Here is a 23,219-nt window from a genome sequence, read left to right as displayed (position 1 = left end):
GATTTCACAGCTGCAATGCACCTTTCAAGCATTTAGATTATGGGAAGGCTACACATGTACAGCAGAGACACAGCTCTTAATTTCTCATTTTCTTCAGTGGAGAAACTCTTGGTGATGGGCTACGTTCCTCAAGTGTAGCTTCATCTGATTTCTTAACTCATAAGCTGATGAACAGACTGTGCTAATGGCCTGAAATCGACCATTTGTCACTACACCTGTGTAACTGACTCATCCTGGTCAATTAAAATCAGCTAAAGAATGGCTAATTCAGTAATTACTTCAGCATCCTGACGCTTGCTCCTAATCCACCGCGTGGTCCAAGGTAGGGAAGGTAAGAGCCGTGAGTCTAAGACCTACTTTTATAGCTTCTGAAAAACTCCTCTGAAGAGTTGTGCTCAGACCTGCACTGTGGGAATAGACATAGAATGGTACAGCATAGAAACAGGCCATTCAGCCCAATATGTTGCACAAAACTAAGTTAATAACACCTACTTAAACGTATCTCTTCTGCCTGCACATGATCCACATCCTTCCAGTCTCCCCATGTTCATATGCCTGTCTAAGAGTTTCGTAAATGCTTCTGTTGCATCTGCTTCCACCAGCACTGTTGACAGCCAGATCCAGGCACTCACCACTCTTTGAACTTTCCCCTCTCACCTTAAATACATGCCCACTAGTATTAGACATTTCAATGAAGGAGAAAAAAAAAAGATACCAGTTGTCTGTTCTAGCTCACACAAAATGCTGGAGGAACTCAGCAGGTCAGGAAGCCTCTATGGAATGACACAAAGAGCCGACATTTTGGGTGGGGACCTGTCTACTCTATCTATGCCTCAATAATCTTATGAATTTCCATTAGATCTTTGCTCAGCCTCTGCTGCTCCAGAGGAAATAACCTAAGTTTGTCCATCTTCTCCTTATAGCTCACTCCCTCTAATCCAGGCAGAATCTTGATAAACATCTTCTGCACTCTCTCCAAAGTGTCCACATTTTCTGATTGACCCATTAAAATCATGCTCCCTGTTTCATGCCTGTTGACAATGAAACCACACTGCTCCCAGCAGTGACCATCACCTCCTGCCTACTGCACATACAGAACAAATCAGTGCACTGATGTAGAACAAGGTCAAACAATAACAATGCAGAATAAAGAGTGAAGTGAGTCTTCACCAGCTATCTGGTGAGTACAAGAACCAAGTCCAACCCTCACTGGGATATCCCCACCTCTCAATGGATAATGGTCGTAAAGAGAATGTATATGATTTTATTCCATCCTCTTGTGTTTATCATTGCTCGTGATTGTATAACTTGCACCCTCTAGTACTGAGATAGGTCACTTTACAAAGCTGTGGGTGAACCCACATCACCAGGTTCAGGAACGGTGACTTCCCTCCAAACCTTTTTGAACCAACCTGTACAACCTTATAGCAATACTCTGACCGCTTTGCACTGGATTGGAACCTGTGTTTTGTTTGAATTGTGTTTTTTTTTGTATAATTGTGTATAATTTGTTTTTCATGTGAATGTTGTGTCTCGAATGCTGTGTAGGGAGAAGAGAAAGGGAGCACATTGAAGCACATGGCACCATCTATCCATAAGCAAATTTGGGGTTTCTTGATGTGATGTTGCACGCGTGGAGGCTCAGCACTCCATTAAGTAAACGGCATCTATTCAGTTTAAAACCACTGGTGCTTCAAAACAAACTGTGGGACAAAGCCACTGGAACAGCACCAGGTCTTTCAGTGTCCTGAGAGTGCTCTGCTATTCAATTAGATTAAGGGCTGATGTGACTCTCGATTCCATCTGCTTGTCTCTGCTCTGTATCCCACAGTATTGAACAAAGTTCTATCAACTCCAGCATTGAAAATTTCATTTGCCACATGAGTGAGTTCCTGATTTTCGTTACCCTTTGTGTGGAAATGAGACACTACATCACTCCCTCAAAGGCATGAGCTTAATTTGAAGATCACCTACTTGAACTCCCAGAGGATATCATTTCTTTGCAACTAACATATTGAACACTTTTCCTCTTAAATGATTAAACCGATTTTATTCAAGGAAATATTCTGTTTAACTTTGATAATTAATCCTTTTAAGTATTGAAATTAAAAGCCAATGTAAATTTATTATCAAAGTATGCATATGCCTCAGTGTACTACCTTGAGATTCTTTTTCTTGTGGGCATTCTCAGTAGAAAAAAGAAATACTATAGAATTAATGAAAAGAAACATGTAAAAAGACTGATAATCAATATGCAAAAGAAGGCAATCTGTGCAAATATAAAAAAAAATTTCTGAGAACATGAGCTGTAGAGTCTTTGAAAGTGAGTCCGTAGTGTGTAGAATTACCTCGGAGTTAAGGTGAGATGAACAGAGATGTGAGCTGCACAGACTAAACAGTGTTCTGTTGGACTATCTGTTTATTTCTGACTATGGAACCATTCTTCCTGACAGAAGGTTTTGTCCATGACCACAGAGAATACTTTCCAAAAGTACAGCATGGAACAGTTAGGCCAAAGGGCTTATTTTCACACTGCATGACTCTGAATGCCTATAAAGTTGCCTGCAACATCATGAAGCCATAAAATGTGCTTCAGAACCACCAGCTTCCCACTAGTACTGTAACTAGAATATTTCACAAGGAACCAACAACATCATATTCATTTGGCAAGAAGCTTTGAAAGGTTGTTGGGAAATAAAGGGGTCATAGAGTTATAAAGCATTACAAAATGGAAGCACATACTTTGGCCCAACTGGTCTATGCCAACTACAGCATCCTTCCTGTTAATCCCAGTTGCCCATGTTGTCGATAACTCTACAATCCCCTCCCTCCATGTATCTATCCAACTGCCTCTTAACTTTTGTGATTGTACCCACTTCAACCACTTCCTCTGCAGCTCAGTCAAGGTACAGAATGATCCAAGAGCTGGAAGCAAGATTAGGCTATTCAGAAACACAAGAGATTCTGCAGATGCAGAAAATCCAGAGCAACTCACACAAAATGCTGGAGGAGCTCAGCAGATCAGGCAGTATCTATGGAAAGGCACAGAAACAATGACTGTTTATTCACTTCCATTGATCCTGCCTGATCTGCTGAGATTCTCCAACATTTTGTGTGTGCTACTCAGGCCATTCAGACCATCCTCCCTGTTCTTGAGATTATGGCTCATCACATTCCTCAGTTCCACTTTCTTTCAGGATATTCTGAATCTCTTTTATCTAAAAATCCATCCATCTCTCCCTGAAATATACACAATGATTAAGCTTTCCCAATCTTCTTGGGTGGATAATCTGAGAATCACAGGCCACTAACTGAAGATGTTCCTCCTCTCTGTCAGAAAGGCAAAGTTTTTGTTTTGAGACTGTTACCTTTGGTTCTTCACTGCGACCACAGGACAACCAGCTTCACATCTCCCCTGTTAATCACATTGAAACATCTTTAGTGCACTTCACTGAGGTCATGCCTTGTTCTTTCAGGGCTAAGAGAGGACAGCCCCCGTCTGCATAATCTCTGCTTACATTTCAATCCATCCACACTGGAAGTTAACATTGCCTACATCAGCTCCACTGAAAGGATGTCCTTCCTGAGGTAGGCAGGCCAAGCCATTTTATTGGAAAGCATTCGGCCCAGATTAAATATCTGGCCAGGTAGTGAAGACCTGTGTGAATCAACTGGCTGGAGTGTTCGCTGATATCTTTATCCTCTCACTTTGGCAGTCTGAGGTACCAACCTGCTTTAAGCAGGCCTTAATTATACCAGTGCCCAAGAAGAACATGGTAACCTGCCTCACTGCCTATTGTCCTGTAGCATTTGCATCCACTGTGATGAAATGTTTTTAGAGGGTGGTGACGAAACATATCAATTCCTGCCTGAGGAGCAACTGGGATGTCTTTAGCCAGAGAGTGGTGAATTTGTGGAATTAGTTAACACAGGCAGCCATGGAAGCCAGGTCATTGGGTGTATTTAAGGCGGAGATTGATAGGTTCCTGATTGGCTATGGCATCCAAGGTTATGGGGAGAAGGCCAGGGAGTCAGGCTGAGAAGGGGAAAAAAGGATCAACTATGATTGAATGGCAGAGCAGACTCAATGGGCCAAATAGCCTAATTCTACTTCTGTGTTTCATCGTCTTATGGTCTTATGATAAAGTGGCCACTGAATGTATGTTCGTGCTCTTTTGTTGTAAGAGCTTATCTATTTCAAGGTTTGTTGTTGTGCATTCAGAGATGCAATCTGCGCACCACTGTTGTAACATGTAGTTATCTGAGTTACTGTCAGTTTGAACCAGTCTGGCCATTCTCCTCCGACCTCTCTTTGTAACAAGGCATTTTCACCTTCAGAACTGCCGCTCACTGGATGTCTTTTTTTTGTTTTCACATCATTCTCAGTAAACTTAAGAGAAAATCCCAGGAGATCCGCAGTTTCTGATCTACTCAAGTCTCCTCATTTGACACCAACACTCATTTCAAGGTCAAATTCATTTAGATTACATTTCTTCCCCATTCTGATGTTTGGTCTAAACATCTTGGCCACGTCTGCATGCTTTTATGCATTGAGTTACTGCCACATGACTGGTTGATAAGATATTTGCATTAATGAGCAGGTGTACCTAATAAAGTGGCCACTGAATCAATTGATACTCACTAATTTTTACAGATGTCCCATGAAAAGATCTGCATGCATCCTGGCTTGGTATGGCAGCTTTTCAACCCAGGACTACAAGAAATTGCTGAGTGTTGTGAACTCAAGTTAGCACATCATGGAAACCACCCACCACTCCATGGGTTCTGTCTAAACTTCTTACTGCTTCAGTAAATCAGCCAGCATAATCCAACTCAAGATATTCTCCCTTCTCCATCATCTTTCCATTGGACAAAAAGTACAAAAGCTTGGAAACACATCCCGCCAGGTTCAGCTACCACCCACTGTTATCAGACTCGAACAGCATGTAAACAAAAGTTTTTCACTGTATCTCAATACATGTGATAATAATAAACCAATACCAATTCAACAGATTCACCCTGGAGGGAAAACAAACTTCTGGTGGAACTCAGTGATTGTGGTGTAAGAGCAGAATTAGACCATTCATCCCACTGACTACGTGTTGTCATTTGATCGTGTTCTGATTTGTTATCTTTCTCAACCCATTCTCCTGCCTTCTCCCTGAAATCTTTGACACCCTGACTAGATATATCTAATAATTTGGCCTCCATAGCCATCCATGGCAATGAAATCCACAGATTCACCACCCTCTCATTTCAGTTCTAAATGGATGTCCTTATATTCTAAGGCTATGCCCAATAGTCCTAGAATCACCCTCAATTGCTCTATCTGGGTCTTTCAAAATTCAATTGGATAATTCTGCGCTTATGTCTTGTGGTTATCAGTTACGTACCAAAGTGATAGTTTATAAAATAGTCAAACCGTGACTATCACCCTGCTCTCTCTCATTACAGGAAGCCAGACAGCATGGTTACAGAGACACAAAGTGAAACTGCACAGAAACAGACCCTTTGGCCAACTAAATTGGTGCTAACCATCAATCACTTACTTGCCCTGATCCCATTTCAGTCTCTCCAGATCCTAGCCCCTCACCTGCATGTGAGAGGCAATTTACAATGGACAATTAACCCACCAACCCACGAGGGGAAAACCGATGTAGTTGCAGGGAGATAGTGCAGAATCTATACTGACAGCAGACAAGGTCAGGGTCGAACCTGGGTCTCTGGAACTGTGAAGCAGCGGTCTACCCCCGTACCATTGTACCACCCTCGTTCTGGTTCTGAAACCCACAGACAGCCACGTACTGATTCTTGACTTAACTGAAGCTGTCAATCTAGTCATAAGAAACGATAGCTCTCAGTTAAAAATCAATATGCCCACTGACTAGTTGCCCAGGGGAGAGAACTATTACCCAGCTCGACAGAGCAAAAATGGATTACACACAGGAACAGAACCGCCACCAATTAAAAGTGAAAAGCTGCAGTATTGGTTTATATGTTAAATGTGGGGCTGGAGAATAGAGCACTTTGGATATACAGAGGATCTGGCTCCATTCATGAAATATAGGTCAGCCAGAGCAAGTGAGCATTTTACGAAAGCAAATATTAAAGAAGCGGTTGAGAAGCAGTAATGAATCTCCATGGTTATTACGCCTTCTCAGAAGCTGGAATAATTATTTGTTATATTAGGTCTTTTGAATTAAGGGATTTGGAAGGAGCCTCACTGGTAACACTGAAATGCCATGATAGATCTTATTCAAAGATTTTAAGTTCACTGATATATAGTATGGGCATGGATTTTCTGACTGGCTAGATCAGGCCTGATGGTAGTGAACAGTTTAAACAACTCCTGAGTGACCTCAAAAGCAAATCCATACCATAGATTAGAACCCAGAGCATAAAACATATCACAATATAACAGAGGATAGGTCCTTCTGCCCATGGTGTTGTGCAAAATTGATTAAACTACTGATGCCCGATTAAACTAATCCCTTCTAGCTGCATCCCTCCATTCATTGTATACCATGAGCCTATCTAAGAAGCTCTCAAATATCTCTGTCTGTCTCCACTACTATACTAGGCAAGTATAAAAACTTGCCATGCACATCTTCTTTAAAATTTTCCAACTCACTCAGTATCCCATCGGAACTTCCCCTCTTCTCGTTACTGCCAGCCGGGAGGAGATATAGGAGCCTAAAGACACATGCTCAGCACTTTAGGAAGGGCTTCTTGCCATCCACCATTGGATGTCCGAGTGGACCATGAACGCACAAACAATCATGAACACTACCTCACTGTTCCTCTTTTATATTATTTATTTATTTTTATTGTAACTTATATTTTTTTATGTCTTGCACTGTAATTCAGCCAACAAACAACAAATGTCTTTGATAATGAAGCTGATTATGATACTGACCTTAAATATATGTCCTCTGGTATTAGACATTTCAACCCGAGGGAAGAGATACTGACTATCTACTCCATCAGCAATAATCTTTAAACTTCTGTCAAGTCTCCCCTCAGCTTCTGATAACTAGAGAAAACATGCAAAGTTTGTTCAGCCTCCCTCTAAACCAGGCAACATCCTAATCAACACCTTCCAAACCTGATGCAGGGTTTCAAACCAAACTGCTGATAACTCCTTTCCTTCACAGATGCCGCCGAACCCATCGAGTTCCTTGTTTGTTACAGCAAATTGTGTTAGCCACTTCATGTTTTGGTATTCATGAACTCACTGAACATTTTTAAATGCTCACACGAGGAAATCTGCAGATGCTGGAAATTCAAGCAACACACATGAAAGTTGCTGGTGAACGCAGCAGTCCAGGCAGCATCTGTAGGAAGAGGTACAGTCGACGTTTTGGGCCGAGACCCTTCGTCAAGACTAACTGAAAGAAGAGCTAGGAAGAGATTTGAAAGTGGCAATAAAGAGATCCACAGCAGGCAGAAGACCAGAGCGGGGTGTCCATGAAGAGGAGAAGGGTTGAAGATGGGAGAAGGGGTCATCGGTGGGGGTGGAAGAGTCCTTGCCGAAGAAGTAGCCTCGAAGATGGAGCTGGCGGAAGAAGAGTTCCGCGCCTTGGCGAACGTGGAACTTGCTGAGGTGTGGGCGGAGGGGGGGACAAAGGTGGCGCCCTTACTGAGGACAGAGTGCTCTGCCTCAGAGAGTTAAAGGTCGAAGGGGATGGTAAAGACCCGGCACAGGTGAGGAGTGGGATCAGAGGAGGGAGGAGGGAGGCTGGGGGTGTCAGTGGAGAGGGGAGGGTTGGGGTGAGAGGAAGATGGAGCCTCTGAGGGCCCAGGAGCTGACGGTGGGATCTGAGGGAGATGGGATTGCAGAGTGGTGTTGGGGGAAGGGGAGACGGGAGTCACAATAGCAGCACATAAAGACCCGGCCTGGAGTTCAAGACTAGAGTTGTAGTTGGTGGTTGTGTAATTGCTTTGAAGGTGTCCGGGTCATTGCTGGAGTCCGGGTTTTGAATATGCCCTGGGGTGTTGGAACCAGCGAGATCAATGGCAGGGGCCGCAATCTGAAGTTCATGCCTGCTAGCGTCGGGGCCAGCAGGCTCTGGCGTCTGCAGATGTAAGTTCTTGCGATCCTTGCCTAACATGACAAAGTCAGAAAAACGGCGATTGCAGGCATGGATCCGACACTTTCAAATCTCTTACTAGCTCTTCTTTCAGTTAGTCCTGATGAAGGGTCTCGGCCCGAAACGTCACTGTACCTCTTCCTAGAAATGCTGCCTGGCCTGCTGCGTTCACCAGCAACTTTGATGTGTGTTTTTAAATGCTGTCCGTTTTGAATTTTTAAAGTGTTTACTTTTAAAACGAAAATGCTGCTAATTTTAAAGAGTTTCTGGATTTTAAAGTGCAGGGGATGTACAGGAAAGTGAAAGTCCTTCAGGTGGTATGGTACGGTGCGATAGTAGTGGTTAGCATAATACTTTAGAGTGTCAGTGATCAACAATTGAGGTTCAATTCCTGCTGTTGTCTGTAAGGAGTTTGTATGTTCTCCCTGTGACCACATGGATTTCCTCTGGGTGCTCTGGTTTACTCTCGCATTCCCAAGATGTACAGGGTCAGGTAGTAAGTTGTGGACATGCTATGTTGGCGGTGGAAGTGTGGTGACAATTGCAGGCTGCCCCACCGGATCCTCAGACTATGTGGGTAATTGATGCAAATGACACATTTCACTTTATGTTCAGATGCTTCAATGTACATGAGACAAATAGAGCTAATCTGAAACACATCTCAGATTGGCACTTTATGCACTTTCATGTTTTCTCAGCTCAGCCACGGGCAGGTCTAGCCCTGGTACATCCATTACCCTGGCAAAGCCTCACCACTTAGAGCAAGATATGGACAGACATAGTGACAGAGGCTGGAAGGTGACAGGTGGTTCCAGGTGAGGAGGGGAGAGTGGGAATATTGACAGAGACTGGAAGATGATGGGTGGATCCAGATGAAAGGGGTGATAGGTAAATGGAGTGGGGGTAGTGGAAAAGCAACAGAGGGTAGGAGGTGATGGGTGGATTCAGAGGGGGAAGGTGATGAGTGATATGCAGATAAAGGAGGGGAGAGAGGGAATAGTGACAGAAGCTGGGAGGTGATATGTAGATCCTGGTTGGGGGTAGTAGGCAGATGGAGAAGAAACTACTGATCTTCTGGGATTTTCATGCATAACAGTCTCTAGAATTTCCAAAGAATGGTGTGAAAAACAAATAAAAGCACCCAGTGATTGGTAGTTCTGTGGACGAAAATGCTTTGTTAATGAAGGAAGTCGGAGGAGAATGGCCAGACTGGTTTAGCGCTCCTCATATATGGGTACCCAGTTCGGAGGGGCGGGGTGTGATGCGGATCTCCTGGTGGGCTTGCTCCTGGGCCTGGCTAAGATGGCCATTCACGGGTCTCGGTGGAGGAAAGTGGAGGGTGCTGCCTGGCCAACAACCTGTCAAGGATATATTTGTGCCTGGCTGTCCTTGGAGAGGGAGCACATGGTCGTGATGGGTACAGTGGGGTACTTCCAGAAGCAGTGGCCTCCCTGGGGTGTAGACTGTTTTAAAGATGGTAGTAACCATAGTTTACTCTGAGTATGCTCACTGTCTTGTAAATATTGAATGTCTGTACCTTGTGTATATTTGTTGTAAATAAGCTTTTATAGTTTTGTAAAAAAAAAGCTGACAGGAAGGCGACAGCATCTGAGGTGACCACACATTACAATGGTGGTGTACAGAAGAGCATCTCTGAATGCAGAACACGTGGAACCTTGAACTGGATGGGCTACAGCAACAAAAGACCACAAGCATGCACTACACTCAGTGGTTTCTTTATTAGGGTACAGGAGGTACATAATAAAGTTGCCATTGAATTTATAATCCTAATGTCCAGGAAACAGATCCTAATCCTAATCTCCAGGAAACAGATACTCATTCTGAGCAAGATCTCCATTATTGTTGTTTTAAGGATGAGGAAACATATCCCATGTTATAATTGGGAAAGAACACCTTTGATAAATCTCCCTCTTGGTATAAGTTCTTCTGCATTGCATGTAATAAATGGCCAATTTGTTATTACGGACAGGATTGCAAGTAAAACAGTCGTTGCTTTCTGTACTCTATCAATCACCATGCAAGGCACAGCGAATATATGGGCCTGGTCACAAGTTTAGATCCTGAATTAAATCATTCAAGCATGAAGATTCAAGATTGTTTAATGTTATTTCCAGTACACAAATGTAAAGGAGAATGAAATAATTGTTATGATAGATCCAATGCAGCTAAAAAATGCCAATAACAACACAATAATAAAAAAAGACAATAAATATAAATACATAAGATAGCTTATGTACAGTGAATAGATTGATCTCATGTTTATAAAGTGACACCACAAGGCACAAGAAGTAATAAGGAAGGGGTTGTGAAGTTATCAAATAGTTGATGAGGTTGAAATTTATTTGTGTAAATTGGAAAGTCAGTCCTATTCATCATCTGTACTGAAGTGATTTATTGAGAACTTATATTTCTGTGGGGGTATAACGAAGTGTTTGGTTGTATGGCTGAAGTGGGAAATAAATCACCTTCACTCCCTTTGACATCTCGTTAGATAGCAAAGTTTCTTGATGTTTTATCATGTTCTTGAACTTGATAGAACAACAAACACGTAACCTTAAGGTCTCAAGTCACTGTTGGAATTCTTTTGCTTGAAGTGCAACATTATAATAAAGTTACTTAAAAGGGAAAGTTTTTTTTCTAATGTTTCAGCAACAAGTACATATATCCCTTTGGATATTACTTGGGGGATGACCAGTCAGGGCACAGTGGAAGCAGCCAGGCTAGTGGCACTGTGGCCGGCTCTGAGGCTCAGCAAGGAAGGATGAAGTCAGGCAGAACAATAGTGATAGGAGACAGACAGCAGATTCTGTGGACGCAAAGGAGAAGCCAAGGTGGTGTGTTGCCTCCCAGGTGCCAGGGTCCAAGATGTCTCAGATCGGCTGCAGAAGATCCTCAAGAGGGAGTGTGAGCAGCCAGAGGTCATGCTGCACATTGGGCACCAATGACATTCTGTAGGTATGAAGGGGGAAGAGGTCCTGAATAGTGTGTACAGGGAGTTAGGGAAAAGGCTGAAGAGCAGGACCTCCGAAGTAGTGATCGTTGGATTACTCCCAGTACCACTGCTAGTCGGGGCAGGAATAGGATGATAGTACAGATGAATGAGTGGCTGAGGAAGTAGTGATGGGGGTTAAGTTTCAGATTTCTGCATCATTGAGATCTCTTCTGGGGAAGTTATGACATGTGCAAAAAGGATGGGTTACACCTGAAGCCAAACGGACCAATATCCTTGTGGGCACGCTTGACAGAGCTGTTGGAGAGGGTTTAAACTAAGTTAGCAGGGAGATGAGAACTGGAATGATAAGGTTGAGGATGAGATAGTTCATATACAATTTGCAGGCAGATGATAGGGAAAAATTGTAGTCAGTGGGATGTGTTGAAAATTGAAAATGGTGAAGAATATAGGAATGAATGTGTTGTTTTTGAATGCACACAGTATATAGAATAAGGTAGATGATCTCATAGCTCTCTCAGAGGTTGCAAGGCATGATATTGAGGGTATCACTGAGTCATGACTGAAAGAAGATCATAAGTGGGAGCTGAGCATCCAAGGAAACACCTTGTATTGAAAGTTCAGGCAAGTAGGCTGAGGCGGGGTGGGGTGGCTCTGCTGGCAAAAAATAAAATCAAATCCTTAGAAGTGAACTAGGACCTTTGTGGGTAGAATTAAGAAACTGCACAGATAAAAAGACCCTGATGGGAGTTATATGCAGTACCCTAAACACTAGCCATGATGTGGGATGTGAATTTCAACATGAAATAGAAAAGGCATGTAATAAGGGCAAAGTTATGACAGTCATGGGGGATTTCAATATGCTGGTAGATTGGGAAAATTAGGTTGGGTTGGTACTGGATTCCAAGAGATGGAATTTGTAGAATGTCTACGAGATTTTTTTTAGAACAACTTGTGGTTGATTGAGTTCTCTAGGGGAAAAGCAGTTCTGGATTGGGTGTCGTATAACCAACCAGATTCGATTACGGAGATTAACGGAAAACTGTGATAGAATTCACCCTGTAGTTTGAGAGGGAGAAGATAAAGTCCGATGTATCTGTACTACAGTGGAGTAAAGCGAATTACCAGAGACATGAGAGTAGAGCTGGCCAAAGTTGATTGGAAGGGGTTACTAGCAGGAATGACAGTAGAACAGCAGTAGAAGTTTCTGGGGCAACTTGAAAGGTGCAGGATATGTACATCCCAAAGATGAAGAAGTATTCTAATGGGAGGATGAAGCAAGTATGGATAACCATGTAAGTCATAGACAGCATAAAATCAAAACAGAGGACATATAATACAGCAAGATTAGTGGGAAGTTAGAGGATTGGGAAGCTTTTAAAAACCAAAAGAAGACAACCAAAAAAAAACCTAAGGAGAGATAAGATGATATATGAAGGTAAGTTAGCCACTAATATCAAAGAGGATACAAGAAGTTTTTCAGATATATAGAGGATATTGGACAGCTGGAAAATGATGGTGGAGAGGTAGTAATGAGGAACAATGAAGTGGTGGAGGAATTTAATAAGTATTTTGTGTCAGTCTTCACTGTAGAAGACACTAGCAGAGTACCAGAAAATCAACAGTGTCAGGGGGAAGAAGTGAGTGTCATTGCTATTACTATGGAGGAGGTGCTTGGGAAACTGAAAAGCCTGAAGGTAGATAAGTCACACGGACCAGATGGACTACACCCCAGGGTTCTGAGAAAGGTAGGTAGTTGAAGAGATTTTGGAGGCATTTGTAATGATCTTTCAAGAATCACTAGACTCTGGAATAATTCCAGAGGAATGGAATATTGCAAATGTTACTCCACTCTTTAAGAAGGGAGGGAGACAGAAGAAAGGAAATTATAGACCAGTTAGGCTGATTTTAGTGGTTGGGAAGATGCTGGAGTGCATTATTAAGGATGAGGTTTTGGGATATTTGAAAGCACATTATAATGAAAGCCAAAGTCAGCATGGTTTCCTGAAGGGGAAATCGTGCTTGACTAATCTGGTGGAGTTCTTTGAAGAGATAACAGGCAGGAAAGACAAAGGAGACTTGGTGGATGCTGTTTACTTGAATTTTCAGAAGGCCCTTGAGAAGGTGCCGCACGTGAAGCTGCTTAACAAGGTAAGAGCCCATTGTATAACAGGAGAGATACGAGCATGGATAGAAGATTGGCTGTTGGAAGGAGGCAAAGAGTGGGAATAAAGGCGGCCCATTCTGACTAGTTGTCAGTGACTAGTGGTGTTCTGCAGGGGTTGGTATGGGAACCGCTTCTTTTCACGTTGTATGTCAAAGATTTGAATGACGGAATTGATGGCTTTGCGGCCAAGTTTGCTGACAATACATAGATAAGTGGAGGGGCAGGTAGTGTTGAGGAAGCGGAACTGGAAGGACTTGGAAAGATTGGGAGAATGGGAAAAGAAGTGGTAGATGGAAGAAAATATAGGGAAGTCTCACAACATGCTGGAGGAACTCAGCAGGTCAGGCAGCATCCGTGGAAATGATCAGTCAACGTTTCGGGCTGGAACCCTTCATCAGGACTGTAAAGGGAAGGGGCAGAGGCCCTATAAAGAAGGTGGGGGGAGGGTGGGAAGGAGAAAGCTGGTAGGTGCCAGGTGAAAAACCAGTAAGGGGAAAGATAAAGGGGTGGGAGAGGGGAAGCAGGGAGGGGATAGGCAGGAAAGGTGAAGAAGGAATAGGGGAAAGCACAATGGGTAGTAGAAGGAGGCGGATGCTGCCCGACCTGCTGAGTTCCTCCAGCGTGTTGTGAGTGTTGCTTCAACCCCAGCATCTGCAGAGTATTGTGTGTTTAGTATGGGGAAGTGAATGGTCATGCACTTTGATAGAAGGAATAAAGGTGTAGACTATTTTCTAATGGGGGAGAAAATTCACATATCAGAGGTGCAAATGGACTTATGCAGGATTCCTTAACTTGCAGGTTGAGTTGATGGTAAGGAAGGCAAATGCAATGTTAGCATTTCAAGAGGACAAGAATATAAGGGCAAGGATGTAACGCTGAGGCTTTATAAGGCATTGGTCAGACTGCACTTCGAGTATTGTGAGGAGGTTTGGCCCCTTACGTGAGAAATAATTTGCTGGCATTGGAGGGGTGGGAGAGTCCAGAGGAAGTTCACAATGGTGATTCTGGGAATGAAAAGTAACATATGAAGAGAGTTGGATGGTTCTGGGCCTGCTCACACTGGAGCTTAGAAGAAGGAGGGGGAATCTCATTGAAATCTGTCGAATATTGAAAGGTCTAGATAGAGTGGATGTGTCAAGGATGTTTCCTATAGTGGTTGAGTCTAGGACCAGAGGGCACAGCAACTGAAAAGAGGGAAGTCCATTTCGAACAAAGTTGAGAAGGGATTTCTTGAGCCAGAGTGTGGTGAATCTGAGGAATTCATTGCCACAGATGGCTGTGGAGTTCAAGTCATTGAGTATATTTAAAGCAGAGATTGATGGGTTCTTGGTTAGTCAGGGTGCTAAAGGTTACAACAAGTAGGCAGGAAAATGAGATTGTAAGGGATAATAAATCAGCCATGATGGAACAATGGAACAGACTCGATGGTTCGATTGGCTTAATTTTGCTTCTATGTCTTATAATCTTAGGTGATGGCTGAATTGAGGCATAAGGGGGAGCTAGGCAGATTGAGGAGGGGGAGTAAGAAGAGTGACATAGTGACAGAGGCTTGCAGGTGATAAATGGATCCAGATGGTGGGGTTGTTGGGCACATGGAAAGGAGAGTGTGGGAACAGTGACATTAGAGGCTATGATGTGATGGGAGGAGATGACAGATGATAGTTGGATCTGATAGGAGAGAAGGGTGGAGCATGGAATCAATTAAGGGAGTTGGGGAGAACAGTTGGGAACAGTGGGTGGAGTGTCCCAGTAGGAGGGTATGTGAGTGATGAGCAGATGGAGTGGGGTGGGAAAGGAAAGAACCAGGATGTGGGGGTTGGGGTGTGTGTAGGAGGAACTGAGAAGTTAGGAGGGGGAGCATTTACTGGAAATTGGAGAATTCAGTGATCATGCCATTGTGTTGTAGACTACCCCAGAGGAATAAGAGGTGATGTTCCTTTTGTTCTGTGTCTGGCCTCACCCTGGCAATGGAGTAGTCTGAGGACAGACAGGATGGTAGATGTGTCCAGCACCATTCTGGGCTGTGAGGTGTTATAGACACAGGCACAATTACCATTGGTTGGCAGGGGAGGTCACTGTGACAGTATACTGAATATAACCACAATGTCAGCCAACAAAAGTAGGCCAGCATCAGGCCAGAGCCTTGAGTCTCCAATCTATCTACTCCTCCTGAAGTTCCATTCTCCATTGGGTCCATGTAGTCACACAGCACAGAAACAGACTCTTTGGCCCACCATGTCCATGCTGTTGTCATGACTGTCTTCACTTATCCCAGTCTACCCAACATATCCCTCACCTTCTCAGGCTCCCAGGTGAAACATCACCTTGTACTGGTCCAAACATGTGGACAGTACAGCTAAAAATGTGTACCAGTATCTTTCCTTCCTCAGAAGGCTAAGGAATTTTGGTATGTCCCTAATGATTCTTGCCGGTTCTCCCGTCCATTCTGCCCTCCAATGTCCATTTGCTGAAGGAATCGGGCCTGCAGTCCTAGGAGTCGCCAGATGCCAGTGGCCGGAGATGGGGACGTCGTAAGCGGTGTGCGAGGAAGCGGAAGCGAGGCGAGGGGGCAGGAGTCCGTGCCAGGAAAAAAGCAAGCCCTAGATGGCCGGCTCTCCCGTCCATTCTGCTCTCCAATGGACATTAAATTGGAGTACATCCGACTCCAACGAAACACTCGGCGGGAGTACAGCTGTTTATTTATGTAATAGTTTTTCCCTCAAGCCATCAGACTACCAACCTACTGCCCTCTGCTGTGCCTATTGTCTTGTTTATCATTTATTGTAATGCCTACACTGTTCTGTGTACTTTATGCAGTCCTGGGTAGGTCTGTAGTCTAGTGTGGTTTTTGTGTTGTTTTACGTAGTTCAGTGTAGTTTTTGTATTGTTTCATGTAGCACTAGGGTCCTAAAAAACATTGTCTTGTTTTTACTGTGTACAGTACCAGCAATTATAGTCGAAATGACAATAAAAAGTGACTGGACTTGACTTGACTTGATTCTTACAGACTGAAAGTTTCCTATCTGCATGCATCACATAGATAGGCAACTGCTCGGCCCATGAATGCAAGTTGCAGAATTGTGGACACAACCGAGTCCATCAGACAAAGCAGCCTCCCTTCCCCGGCTGCGTCTAATTCATCAATATCCTATTTACACTATGAGGGTATCAGCTTTAAATTCCTTGGTGTTATTATTTCGGAGGACCTGTCCTGGCCCCAGCACGGGAAGTGCAATTACGAAGGAAGAATGGCAGTGCCTCTACTTCCTTAGGAATTTGCGAAGATTCAGCACAACATCTAAAACTGTGACGAACTTTTGTTGGTGGGTAATGGAGAATACTGTATATTGACTGGTTGCATCACAGCCTGGTTTGGAAACACCAATGCTCTTGAATGAAAAATTCTACAAAATAAAGTGGAGAAGGCCCAGTACATCAAGGGTGAAGCCCTCCACACCACTGAACACATCTACATGAAGCATTGTCGCAGGAAGGCAGTATCCATTATCAGGGACCCCCTCGCCCACCCAGGACATGCTCACTTCTCAAAGCTGCCATCATGAAGAAAGCCTCAGGGCTCACACAGCTAGGTTCAGGAAGTGTTATTACCCCTCAACCATCAGGTTCTTGAACCAATAGGGATAACTTGACTCAACCTTACTTGCCCCATCACTGAAATGTTCCCGCAACCTACGGACTCACTTTCAAGGATTCACCTCATGTTCTTAATATTTATTGCTTATTTGTTTATTATTATTATTATTATTTCTTCTTTTTTGCATTTGCAGTCTGTTGGCTTTTGAACACTAATTGAATTCCAAGTTGGTGAGGTCTTTCATTAATTCTAGTATGGTTATTATTTATTTGTTCTTATCAATTTATTGAGAATGCCCACACGAAAATTAATCTCAGTGTTGTATATGATGACATATACAGCATGTACTTTGATAATAAATTTACTTTGAACTTTGAAATGCATCACTGCAGAACTACTTGCACTGAGATTTCCTAGAGCAGTATCTCCCATGACAAGCTGAGATACTGCCTCTAACATATGTAACAAGACAAGAAAAGCTAAAAAGCTGATGCAAACGTTTTTTCTGTTTTTCAACTTTTTGTTAAGCTCTCATGGGAAAGCAGCTTTGTGTTGCTGCTTAAGGGCAATTGTCTTTATTGGAATAAGCCACCTGTGCTGTGAAAGCAATGACTGAAAAATCCCATTTTATCTCTCCCGAGCAAAATTGTTTGACTGAAATGTTAAAATGTCTTTAATTTTAACAGACAATTTTCATGTTCATGGGGAGTAACATGAGCATGTAACTGTCTCCATGAGGGCCACAGATAGGGTGGACAACCGGTACCCATTTGCCAGGATAGAAATGTCTACTACTGGAGGGCATGCATTTAATGAGAGAGGGGAAAGTTCAAACTAGAAGTGCAGGGAAATATTTGTGCACAGAGAGTAGTGGCTGCCTGGAAGGCAGTGACAGTAATGTTGGTAGAGTCAGACACATTAGAGATGTTTAACAGGCTTTTTGATCGGAACATGAATATGCAGAGAAAGGAGTGATCATGTGCTGGCAGAAGGGATTTGTATAATAAGACATCATTACCTTAATTATTTCGCCACAATATTGTGAGTTGAAGGGCTTGCTCCCGTGTAGTACTGTTCAGTGTTCTACATTGCATGTACTTTGACCTTATTTCCCACCCCTGTGCCAACATTCCAGCATCTAGAATATTCTCCTGTGTTTCTGTACAACTTATTGTCACCTCCATAATTGTTGTGAGCGGTTGGTGACTGCTGGCCAGAAGAAACGATGAAAGTGGATTTGATGAATCAAGGACAGGGGTAAGCAGGCAAACCAGTTTTTGTTTCCCCCCATTTTGTGGACACTGAACAGTTTCTTGCTCTTGGATAATCTAATCAGAGCAACTGAATGTGGACACAAGGAACTTCCCTACTAAATCCGAGGCCATTCTCGGAGGAGTAGCTACTTATTATGTAAAATGCCAAAGAAGCAATCTGTAATCCATTGGACTCTGTCTGGGTTCCCTCCTTTAACTGGTTTGGACCAGTCAGAGTTGAAAGACACAAATGCACAGGGCCTGGGGTGGGCAGAATCATGAAACAATTTTGGTTGCAGCCCTGTACAATGACCAGTAGGAAGCTGACCCAGGTAGGTTAGGTGACCTTGAGCCAATGAGATGGAGATCCAACAGTTCTATTGATGAGAAACACTGTAAGACTCTGGAGCTCCAAATACCAGGGGTGATAACTCTCCAGCAGCCAAAGACCAACATCGCGGATAAGGAGGACCCCACGGACACGTGGAGATTGGGACCATGAGGAATGCCTGGCCGGCATAGACTCCTTTCCCGGGTAATACCTTTTCCCTTCAGTGACTGTTCATGGAGTGTCAGGGGTTCTAGTAGGGTGCATGCAGGTAGATAGAGTGTGAACCCACGTGCTTTTTAGTTGAAACAATAGAAGTTACTTGTCAGTAAATACAGATTCTCTGTGCCTCACTGATCATTATTAAAAGAGGTGATTCTTGGAACAGTGGCACTAACTTTCATCTTATTTTTAATACCATCAGACTAGTTGGTAGGAACAGGTTTCATACTAACTGACTCTTGAAACAAGGCTCTGTTGGATTAGAGAATGGAATGGTTATTTTCCTTGTAGTGTAACTTCCCTATACTTGCCTATATTCTTATACAATCACCTACATACATGTAATTGCTCAGTGAATCTTCCAGCAATTGCAGTGAAACAGTAGTTGCTTCTATATTTTTCTAGAAGCTTCTCAGTTTTTCTGCAAAAGATGCCACACTGCTTGAATCTGGCTGTTTTATGGGATATAATGAAACCAAATTTCCCTCGAGATTAATAAAGTATATCTATCTATCTATCATCAATGGAATGTTGTTATCTCTAGTCTGAGTATGAGATAACCATGACTGCTTTTTCCTTTGTCCTTCTTTGTTCTTGTAACACTTAACAAAATTACTTTGCAATAAATTTCAGAGTCACAGAATCATAGAGTACAGCACAGAAATACGCCCTTCGGCCCATCTAGTCCATGCCAAAAAACATTTAAGCTCCCTATCCCCTATGACCTGCACTGGGATCATAGCCCTCTATATCCCCACTATTCATGTGCCTATCCAAACATCTCTTAAACAATGAAATTGAGCTTGCGTAGACCACTTGAGCACTCTCACGACCCTCTGAGTAAAGTTTTGACTCATGTTCCCCTTAAGCTTCTCATCTTTCACCTTTAAGTCATGACCTCTGCTTCTCGTCCCAACCAAACTCAATGGAAAACACCTGTTTGTATTATGCCCCTCATAATTTTGTATACCTCTGTCAAATTTGCTCTCAATCTTCTATGTTCTAAAGAATACAGTCGCAAACTATTCAATCTTCCCTTACAACTCAGGGCCTCCAGACCTGGCAACATCCTTGTAAATTTTCTCTGCATTCTTTCAACCTTGTTTACATCTCTCCTGTAGGTTGGAACCAAAACTGCACACAATACTCCAAACGAGGCTTCACCAATGTCTTATATAAACTTTAACATAACATCCCATCTTCTGTACACAATACATTGATTTATGGACAATATGCCAAAAGCCTTCTTTACAACCCAATCTATGCCACTTTCAATGAATTATGTACGTATTCCCAGATTCCTTTGTTCTATCACATTCCTCAGAGCGCTACCATTCACTGTGTAAGACTTTCCCTAGTTGGTCCTACCAAAATGCAAAACCTCGCACTTGTCTGTATTAAGTTCCATCAGGCATTTTTCAGCCCATTTTCCCAACGGATGCAAATCCCTCTGCAAGCTATGATAGCCTTCCTCACTCTCCACTACATCCCATTCTTGGTGTCATCCACAAATATGCTGATCCAGTTGACCACATTATCATCCAGACCATTGATGTAGATGACAAACAACAAAGGACCCAGCACCAATCCTTGCAGTGATAAACAACAAAGGACCCAATGGTACTTATACTTTATGTAATAAGTTTCTGCCCAGAGCTATAAAATGCAGTAGGAATGAAGAGAACATGAACTTGAAGTAGCTGAATTCATGTAAAAACTTGTGAATATGAAAGGTCAACAAGAATACACAAATTGTTAGAACTAAAATCTCAAAAACTATTGCTAATATGTATATTGTTTCTGATTGTGATAGAGATTACCTATTGTTTGTAGAGTTCAATCTCTCACTCGACCTCTTCCTGTCACACTCCCTCTCCAGCTGTTAATGTTACTAAGACCATAGAGCACAAAACAAAACTAGACTGTTCAATACATCTAATCCACTCCACTATTCAATCGTGACTCATTCCCCCCCCTCTAAACCCCATTCTCCTGTCTTCTCCCTGTAACCTTTGAAACCTTTACTAATCAAGAACCTATTAACTTCCACTTTAAATATACCCAATGAGTTGACTTTCACAACTACCTGTGGCAATGAATTCCATAGATTAACCACCTTCTGGCTAAATAAACTCTGCCTTATCTCTGTCTAAGAGGGCATCCTTCTTTTCTGAGGCTGGTCCTACACTCCTCCATTATCTAGGTGTTTGAATAGTCAGTGGGTTTCAGTGAGATCCCCTCTCCCCCATTCTTCTAAATTCCCTGGTTCCCTAAATTTCTTTCTGATCCATGAGCAGTCCAGCCAGAGAACAGTTCAAACCCAGAATTTCTGCCTAACGAGGCAAACACAGAATCACATTACTGACACCCAGGGACAAGCAGAGACCACGGCACCACTGAACAGAGACGGAGACAGAGAGAGAACAAACCACTGAGCAAATGCTCAGTGCTGGTGTACCAATATGCTGCGGAGTATTAGGACGAGTTGCCATGCCTGAAACTCCCCACGCGCTGAGCTCCCGATTTCTTGGCGAGTAATGTTGCATGCCGTACAGGGGGAATGCTGAATAAATGGGAAAAAGAATTATATATATTTTTTAAAAATGGGGGAATCAGATATCAGCACACAAAACTGCAGGAAGTCAATGTGTTAGAAACAATTGTGCAAGCTCATATTTCTAAAATTGGAAAAATAAACAAGAGTTGCTGAGAATAAAAGATTGCTTCCACAGAAACTTTTGAATTAATAGTGACCATAGGCTTATATCTTGGTCAATATTTGGTTTTGAAGCATAGCAACCCATGAGATTCTGTTTCTAAAATGCTGTACCAATTTTTGCCTCCGTCTCTTGACCTAACCAACCCACATGAAACTTGATGTTAGTTTTGCTGGTTAATGTTCTCATGTCAGATCCGATGCTCCAAACCACAAACTCTCTTTAGGAGGTAGAGAAGAAAGCACTGGTTATAACTGTTGCAAAGAAGGTACTGCAGGGATGTGAGCTAAATGTGAAAATGTGCCTGATTATTGGAGTCAGATGACATATCAAGGGGCTATGGTGACTTACATTTATACTTTTAGAATTAATTATAGCCCAACAAATAATGTCTCACATGCAAAATTCTGGAGGAACTTCTGGCTTCTGCCTCCTTGCTTTCCAGCCCTGATGAAGGGCCTAAGCCTGAAACATTGACTGTTTATTCCCTCCATAGATGCTGCCTGACCTGCCGAGTTCCTTCAGCATTTTCTGAGCATTGCTCTGGATTTCCAGCATCTGCAGAATCTCTTCTGTTAGAAATAATGTCTCACTTTACAATTTTTTTATTAGGTAAAGGGAACCTGGGTAAAGGGAAGTTCCTGCTGTAAGATATTCTTAAAGATGATTTTTGGCAATGTCACTTGTAAAGAAATGAATGAATTGGCAAGTTGGGGTTCAGCAGTGTGGAGAGTCAGCATCTTTAATTCCTGGGTGTTCATATGTTGGATGACCTGTCCTGAGCCCAGCACAAAGAGGCAATTATCAGAGAGGCACACCACTGTCTTTACCTTCTCAGGAGGTTAAAGAGGTTCTTTGTGTTGCTGAACTTTGACAGATGTACTTTGAAAGTGTCCTGACTGGCTGCTTCATGGTCTTGTACGGCAATTCAAATGCACAGGAACACACATAGCTTCAGAGTGTAGTGGGCTCAGTCCAATACATTACGGGCACGTACCTCCCCACTGTCAGTGGTATCTACAGGAGGTGTTGCCTCGAAAAGGCAGCATCCATCATCAAAAATGCTCATCATCCAGACCATGCCATATTCTCACTGCTACCATCAGGCAGAAGGTATAGAAGCCTGAAGTCCCACATCACCAGGTTCAGGAACAGTTACTGTCCTTCAGCTGTTTGGTTCTTGAAGCAACTGGCACAACCCTAATTACCACCTCAGTATGGCAACACTAAGAATACTTTGCACTACAGTGGACTTGGTTTTTGTCCTAGTAGTGTTTTTTCTTGTATAATTTATGTTCAATTTATACTTATCTTGTGAATATTGTGCCTCTGATGCTATGCATTGAACATGCTGCAGGTAAGTTTTTAATTATAGCTGTGCACATACAGTATGTATGGTACTTGTGTAGATAACAATCCACTCTACATAGACTTTTGACAGGAACAATAGTCTATAGAAATATATTAGTTTCAAACTATGACTCAAGTTTTAATCCTCTGGTACAAATTCTTGGCTGTTACAAATTAAATTAGTGAGAATAACAATTAGAAATATTGTTAATACGTACTATATGCCATTGACTGCATCTTATGAGTGTTTCACATTGAAATTTCATTAGGTAGTATTGATTTAACAAACTTTTTTCTCTCAGGCAATCAGTAAGTTTCTGAACAGCTCTCAAAGCAATCCCATTCCAATAACAGCAATTCTGAACATATTTTATACTCAAAGATCAATGTTGCAATTTTAATCAAACCTTTATATCTGCAGAGATATCGAGTCAAGGATCTCAAAAAATTTACTGAGCAGCATACTGAAATGTGAAGCTTTACGTGGTCATGTGTGGTTTTTCACTGATCACAAGGACAGAAAGAG

At 42.6% G+C, this 23,219-nt stretch overlaps 1 protein-coding gene across 9 annotated transcripts in view; it reads right to left on the bottom strand.

Annotated features, from left to right (window-relative positions):
- dlgap2a (discs, large (Drosophila) homolog-associated protein 2a) overlaps positions 1 to 23,219 on the bottom strand; it is a 656,057-nt gene that overhangs the window by 57,090 nt on the left and 575,748 nt on the right. For 8 of the 9 annotated variants that reach the window (XR_010016698.1, XM_063038682.1, XM_063038704.1 and 5 more), the window contains one exon: positions 21,085 to 21,189. The exons of the other annotated variant lie outside the window; for it this stretch is intronic. Coding sequence is in view for 7 of the 8 variants with exons in the window: in XM_063038682.1 (XP_062894752.1) it covers positions 21,085 to 21,189 (105 nt within the window). In the remaining variant the exon portion in view is untranslated. The remainder of the gene's footprint in view (positions 1 to 21,084; positions 21,190 to 23,219) is intronic. 9 annotated transcript variants of the gene reach the window in all.

The sequence above is a fragment of the Mobula hypostoma genome, chromosome 2 (assembly GCF_963921235.1).
Source record: "Mobula hypostoma chromosome 2, sMobHyp1.1, whole genome shotgun sequence".
Lineage (NCBI taxonomy): Eukaryota > Metazoa > Chordata > Chondrichthyes > Myliobatiformes > Myliobatidae > Mobula > Mobula hypostoma.
This window is presented reverse-complemented; position numbering and strand designations above follow the sequence as displayed.